A 7,337-nucleotide genomic window follows, 5' to 3' on the forward strand; every position below is an offset into this window, starting at 1 on the left:
AACAAAATTGTAATTTATTGCTTGGTAATTACCACCTACTTACCGTGAAATTTCCAGGCCTGTAAAATTAAATGCTACCAAATGATTTTTATCAATGAAGTCTAAAGCGTTGTTATATAATTTAGGGTCTTCTGGTGGAAACTGCACTGAGTCAAGCACCTGCTGACCCTGCGCCCTCAGACTGCAGTGACACAGAGCAGCAGCCTCGTTATCACCTAGCAGGACAACACAGAAGTCACAGGGCGAAGCCTGTGACCTCACTGCTTGTTAGTGTTTGTTAGTGAGTGTGGGGAGAGAATGATCTCTGCACTGTTGGCAGTTACAGCAAGTGACGTAAAACTTGTGACAGCCCTGTTTTGTCTGACGACTCTGCACTTCATGCTGATGTTTATGGAATACAGTGAGCATAACATGTGATTATGTTTGACTAGACAGTGGGATCACTCTGCACCAAGGCACTATTAATGTAAGAGTCTGTGTTTAGTTAATGATAACCACTGAGACTCCCTTATACTTTTCCTCCCTGAACCTCTCATCCACCTGTGGACTGATGTGTAATACCTTGAAGTCCACAGACAGCTGTGGGGTGTACTCCAGAGTCCACAGAGCCCTGACAAGTGACGCCAAGTGCTCCGTGACTTCTCCCTTGGCGACCCTCGTCTCCTCACTTCTCACCACCCCGTTGATTCTGGGCTGACTCAGGTCCAGCTTGTACCGCTCCAGCCCCAGGTACTCCGCCAGCAGGTCCGTGTTGCTCAAACACTGGACCACGGCGTTCATGAAACAGGTGTTCCCGTGGTTTTTCAGCCCCAGGACGCCTGGGATTTTCTCCCCGTAGTGGTAAAGGAGTTTGTCTCTGCCCGCGCACAGAGAGGAAGACGTGCTCGAAGTGTTTTTCACCACCCGCTCCCAAGCCACCTGTACGTCCTCTCTGATGATCCCCGAGCCGGCGCTCAGGGTGCAAGGTGCGCCATTCCGAAACCCCCCGTCGTCGTCCTCCGCGTCATGCGCGTCAGCGTCTCCAAAGTGGGTGAAAGTGCCCAAAGTTTTGATGATTCTGTTCATAAAGCTCCCCACGGACTTCAGAGATTTCTTTCGGAAAAGCTTCCCAGATTTGGGCTTCTTCTCTTTGCGCTTCTCCTCCTTCGATGTCGGCATTTCCTCCTTGACTCTGCTCTGTTTCTCCATGACAGTGCCTCTACTCCCTCCACCGTCTATTCTCACACTGATAACTGTGTAAATTCCGACGCCGGTGTGTCACTCCTCTGCCAGTGTCCCCTGTCCGGATAGCAGAGGGAAGAGCGCACAGAGGTGACACCATCTCGGAGCCACGAGGCACAACGGCACGCTGTTATTCCCCCCGGCGCTGACGGTAAACCTTCCTCGTCCATCCCAGCACTTACTAAAGGCGTTCATTATTACTCCGACCCCGCTGTCACGGGCGGCATCTCGTCATGCCCCGCACAACACGAGCCGCTCCGCCGTCCGTCCGTCCGTCCAGCTGCAGCACTGAGCGCTCTCTCCCTCCCATCGCGCCCAACTTCGCCTGGAAAAGGCTGCTGATTGTGCGACTGCCCCCACCCTCCCTCCCTCCCACTTCCCTGCACACGGAGGAGATAAGAGAGCAGTGTACAGATTGGATTCATGTGGTCAGTGTTCATTACCAATCTGACACATAAATGTTTTTGTTTGACTTTCCATCAGTGGTGGAAAAGGCATCCAGATCAATTGACTTTAGCAAAAGTACCAATTCCTCCAAAAGTAAAGTCCCGCATTACTCAGGTAGGCTACAGAAGAAGTACATTCAGCAAACTTAAAGTATCAAAAGTATTCATTCTGCAGTAAAATGGCCACACACATCACATTAAAGCTTACATAAATGCATCAAAGCATATACAGTTTTACTGTTCTTGCTGGTTGAGGTGAGTTCGTTTTAACTACTTTACAGTTAGGTAATCTAGACTAGTATAGTGGTTCCAGGTCTGGCAGGTCGAGGCCCCTCCATGGGGTCACAAGATAAATCTGATGGCTGAGCAGGGCTCTTGGGCCACATAGGCGGTCGCCTTCAAATCCTAATCTAGCCTAGGGCCTCAAAATGGCTAGAGCCGGCCCCAGGACTGAGACTTGGTTAATGGGGCAGGAACGAAGACAGACAAAAGCTCTGCAACACAAATAAAAGTTTTGGGACTTTTTGTGAAATATTGGATTATTTTCCTCTTTAGGCCTCAAACATCTGTTTAAATGAAACCATGTGATGAGTTTTGAGGTAAACTGTTTCTGACATCTGAAACATGTACAAGGAGCCACTATTACTAACTTTTTGTAAAAGGTCATGAGCCAATTTAATCCAATTTGAACTTTATAGTTAGCTATTTGTAACAAATAACAAGTAATGGCAATAGTAGCTATAACTGTAGAATAAGTGCAGTGCGGTAAAAAATATATAATTTCCCTCTGAAATGATGTGGAGAACCTCAAAACTGTTCCTAGGGTTCAAGTTACGTGGGAGCCAGTGGGAGCTGAGCTCCCACAAGGAGGGGTCTGAGCTCCTATGAATGCACTACAATCATACATCTGTGGGTGTCACCAGCAACCTTCACAATTAATGCATTTTTCAATATAATGAGAATTACTTTAATGATACAAATAGGCAAAAAGAAACATGCTTTCCAAAAGAACTGTGCCCTGCTACCAAACCTGATGCGGCTAAATGTGGGACCACTAAACACTTGGGACAGTTCAGAAGGAGCTAGATGTGGCCGGGGCTAACTGTTAGGCTGTTATTTATTTACTAATCTATCTCCACCCCTAACGTTAGTCATTTCGATGGCCTTAAAAAGTTCTGATTATAACTTGAACCCTGCTGTACTTACTGTACTAATGTCCTTAGTTACACTCCACCGCTGCTTTACACACATCAGTAGGATGACTGATCAAAAACCATATCATAAGTAGGCCTTAACTGAAAAGTTTGATGCTACGATTAGTCACTGCCATTTCACATTAGAGCACCGCATCTTTGGTAGCCTAAAAGACGCTATTAGACAATAAACAAATATAGTGTTTTTGGGTTTGAAAGGCTGCACTTGCATCCTCCATCAATGCTCTATGCACTTATTACCCTGTTACCAAAATCTGTCCTGCTGTCTACAATTTTTTGACAAAATAGGTGGTTTCTTTTTGTAAAGATGACATTAAAGCAAGCTGAAATCAATCAATTTTCAATTAGGGAGAAATCAGCTGCTTTGGACTGGTGTAGTGTTAAGGTAATGCCTTATCACCTATTCCTCAGTCACATTTCTTCTCTTATGAGCAGTACCAGTGAATAATAGTGTGTCTACTTCTTCTGTAGAGATGTGGGAGTAAACTAGGTCAGCTGTCTAATGCAGCGGATGCTATTTAACACTATTATCTGATTAAAAGTGGATCAATTTTTTACTTAGTTCAGTTGTCAATGTTTAGGATGGTTTGGCCAAATTCACACTTGACCTAAGGCTACACATTTCAACCATTTCTTACTTTTAGCCAACAGCAGACTCACTTTCTAACTCATTTTCACATAACCCCATGGCAATGTACGTTTCTGTAAACCACAGATATGTTGCAGCTTTACATTTCTTTAGGTTCAGCCTTCATTTTTTATATTGTGACAATGCTGTGCTCATGATCTGGTTAGGTTTAGGCACAAAAACTTTGGTTATGTTTAGGTAAAGATCATCTTATGGCTTAAAATAACTGTCTTGGTCACTACTTACAGTACATGACTTGAGATGTCCCAACTTCCTGTGAAAAACATCCTTGTTTTGTTGCCACAAACATGGCTGGAAATTATCACAAGGTCTCTTTAAAAATATCCATTGGTTTCTTACTTGCTGAAACACAGTCACGAACCATGTTCACTGGCTTGGCAGCCTTCTCGCCTAACTCCACCACTGTCCCCTCTACCTCCCAATGTGGAAGTCAGGTCATTAACATGTGATGTGAATGTTATAAAACACGTATTGTAAAAATGTAAATATGGTAAGTATGACAAATGTGAACGGTGGTGCGCAGAAACATTAACTGCCGACACTTTATTCTGGCGACTGGGCTGTTTCACACTCTCTCGTCACAACCTGTGGTGTTAATGTTTTACTGCTGACTCAATATGTGCATATAGATTTTTTAATCACATCATAACTGCAGTTTTTCCAAAGGAGTTGAGCTTCTTTACAATCTTTCAGCACACCCTCTGGCAACTGTACTCCCTGGGGTATAAGTATCTCTGGGTGGAAATCAATGGTTTACTGGACTAATTTCTTCCAGATCAGAATATAAAAGGCAAGACAAGAGCAAATCTTGTGTGTGTGTGTGTGTGTGTGTGTGTGTGTGTGTGTGTGTGTGTGTGTGACCCCGGCAGCCTACAGAGGAAATTCATTAGCTAATCCTTGAAAGGCATTTATCACAGGTTACAGCGTCCTGGATTATTACTATCATTCCTAGGCCATGAAGTATATGAGAGCAGCATATGAGAGCAGCATCGCTTATCTCCTTTGCTCACTACAAAGATATGTTTAATCACACAGGACTGTCTTACTAACACTAAAACACTGCAGATTTATTACAGCAGTGAACGAAGGCATTAGGAATGACTCTTCTCCCTGCTGCTAATGCAACCTGAAGAGTGAGTCTGCGCCAAGTCTTTGCTCAGAAGTGGAGCCTCCCACTCTGCCTTCAGAGTGCAGCTGATGACGGTATGGAGTACCTGTTGTTGTTGGGAAGCAATAATTCCACCAGCAGGCTCAATTTCAACAGAGAGGAAATTCAAGAATACTTTAAGCTGAGTGCTAGAAGCAGCCATGAGTGCACAGAGCAGACGGGCCTGTGCTCAGAATACTGCAACTTGAATTTGAAGGCCTGTATGCAAACAAGCAAAGCCTCGCCAAAGGCCTCCTCTCTCTTCATCATCTGCCTCCAACGGGAGGAGGCAAACAATAATGATCCTCCATCCCATCTTAAATCCACAGTTTTGATGAACTTTTCTCAGCCACGACAAACTCAAATCATATAAATCTGCCGTTGGTATTTTTCCACAGTCACTGACAGAAGAAGGGAGATGTGATGAAACTACCAAAAAGCCAGGACTGGAGTAATTTCATCATTCTGCTCCGAGGGACTTGACGAATCATATACATTTTTTAACTTCTGCAATAATGACCCAGAGGCACCTCTGAGCTGCTGCCATCTATCATGTACAGTAGCGCTCTGGATGTTTGAGAGTTTGTGACTAAGCAGCAATACACACCTCTGGGTTTGGCAGTCGTCTACTTCCTATTTTGGCCTCCTCTTTCAGTTGCTATTTGATGTTATTTTTAGAGCAATTTTGCATTTTTCCAAGGTCAGTTAATATTTCTCTAGCGATTTCGCTGAAGGCTAACACTTTCACACATTCATTCCATATCATGTGTAAGTTCTTCCCTCACTATGAACAGGGAGCTGCACCATCATAAAGACATACAGTAGATGTTTTTTTTTCCGCTATGTGTGGCCTATATTTTATTGTCTTTGATGTGAGGCAACAGCTCATACAGAGCACAATAACCCTTTGAACATTAATTTATTACCAACTCAAAGTTATGATAATACAAACAAAAGAGACAGCAAGGTGAATTTCCTCCTGTTGTAATGCTGCAGGACAGATAATTAGATCAGTGTTGCTCGCCTAATAGTTAGTCACGTTATGCCTATAAATGGAGAGGTAATTTGCCTGTGACGCTCTTCTCTGCAAAGAAGGAAATGTCAACCCTAAAGATGAAGGAGGCAACAGAGACCATCTGGTCGCCTGAGTCATATATGCCTTCTGCTCTGGGAACAAACACTCCCTCAGCTAAAAGAACAATGCACTGTGACTCTCTCACTGCCCTGCTATGGCTGCCTCGCTATAGTATAATACGACCAAAAGCAAGAGCTCATCAAGTTCTGTGGGCTTATTACATCTAAATATACAGGTACTACAGCACAATATAAGCTTCAGGTTGTACTCATCAGAAAAACAACCACGTAGGCGGTGACCTCTAGTGGCCAGAGCAGTTATTACAGCAGCAAAAGAGGAATCAGGCAAAGCAGAACAAGAGCAACATGTCCGCATGAGGAGGAGGTTGGGAACAGATGGTTGGGTTAAAGTCAACGGTGAGTTAATTTAACTTCACACGTCACATAAGTTATGTAACTTAAGTTAAGCACGGAATGTAGGGATCTTTGTATCTTGAGTTACATAAGAAATGTAGTTATTTCAAGCAAAAACACAATGTTTTACTAAACCTAACCAGGTAGTTTTTCTGCCTTAACCTGAACAAACAGCGAGTTTACAACAAAGGTCCAGCACGCCTGTCCCTGCAATGCGGCAACGGTCATATTGTTTCGGGAACAGTATATTTTTTGTTGTCACTGAAACCAGTGGAGTCACCCCCTGCTGGCTATTAGAAATAATTCAGGTTTAAAGCACTTCAGCATTAGATTCACTTTTCAGACCCAGACGCCCTGTCAACTATTTACACAGTCTATGGCTATGACTAGGGTACAGTACTCTTCACATTTGGACCAATATCATTACCGGTACTGTGCAAATTCAGTACAGGTACCCAACAGTACATTTTCAACCATACATTACTTTGTCTGTTATAACAAAAATGTCATTTCACTTGTCAAAAAAACATCAGTTGTTCTGAACACCTCTTTGCTTCTGCCACTAATAATGATTTGCTGTTGAAGTGGACATTGCTGATTAGTGTTATCCAGGTGCACCTGACTTCTGACAAAATACCTACACAGACAGTGACGAAACAGCACGCCCCAGGAGGAAATCAATACTGCTGTATTTTTACAGCGTTGACTAAATACGATGTTCTTCAAACGTTCTGCACGGTTTAACAAGACGACGGCCTTCATCAGGACTAAATTGATTAAACCATTCCTGTGATGTGAATTAGTTTCAGCAGGAGAGAAACAGACGGGGTTGAGTGGGCGAGTTCTGGCTTCCACCGGGTTCCAGATTATGCAGGCCCCATCTGAGCTGGCAATAACACATTCCTTGTCAATGCCTTTAATCTTAATGCATTTGGCAAAGGCCTTATGCTTTCTCATGGATTCCAGGAGCTTGTGAGTCCTGGGCAGGATCTCCCACACGCTAACAAACACACACACACACACACACACACCTGGATGGAGAATAGACAGCCATCGGCTTAACGGCACACATGAGGCAACTGACACAGCACTCCCTCCAGAGACTGATGGAGCCCAGGCTACAGGGCTATTTCTATTCATGCCCTATTTCATCCACGACCAGTCCTACTTTC

The 7,337-nt window shown here is 43.9% G+C and overlaps 1 protein-coding gene across 2 annotated transcripts in view; it reads right to left on the reverse strand.

Moving 5' to 3' along the window:
• The window catches only part of usp43b (ubiquitin specific peptidase 43b), a 69,489-nt gene extending 67,960 nt beyond the window's left edge, over positions 1–1,529 (reverse strand). For both annotated transcript variants that reach the window (XR_014624002.1, XM_084372478.1), the window contains exon 1: positions 562–1,529. Coding sequence is in view for 1 of the 2 variants with exons in the window: in XM_084372478.1 (XP_084228604.1) it covers positions 562–1,188 (627 nt within the window). In the remaining variant the exon portion in view is untranslated. The remainder of the gene's footprint in view (positions 1–561) is intronic.
• Between the last annotated feature and the right edge of the window lie 5,808 nt (positions 1,530–7,337).

This window comes from Pagrus pagrus (genome assembly GCF_965226575.1).
Source record: "Pagrus pagrus genome assembly, chromosome: 13".
Classification (NCBI taxonomy): domain Eukaryota; kingdom Metazoa; phylum Chordata; class Actinopteri; order Spariformes; family Sparidae; genus Pagrus; species Pagrus pagrus.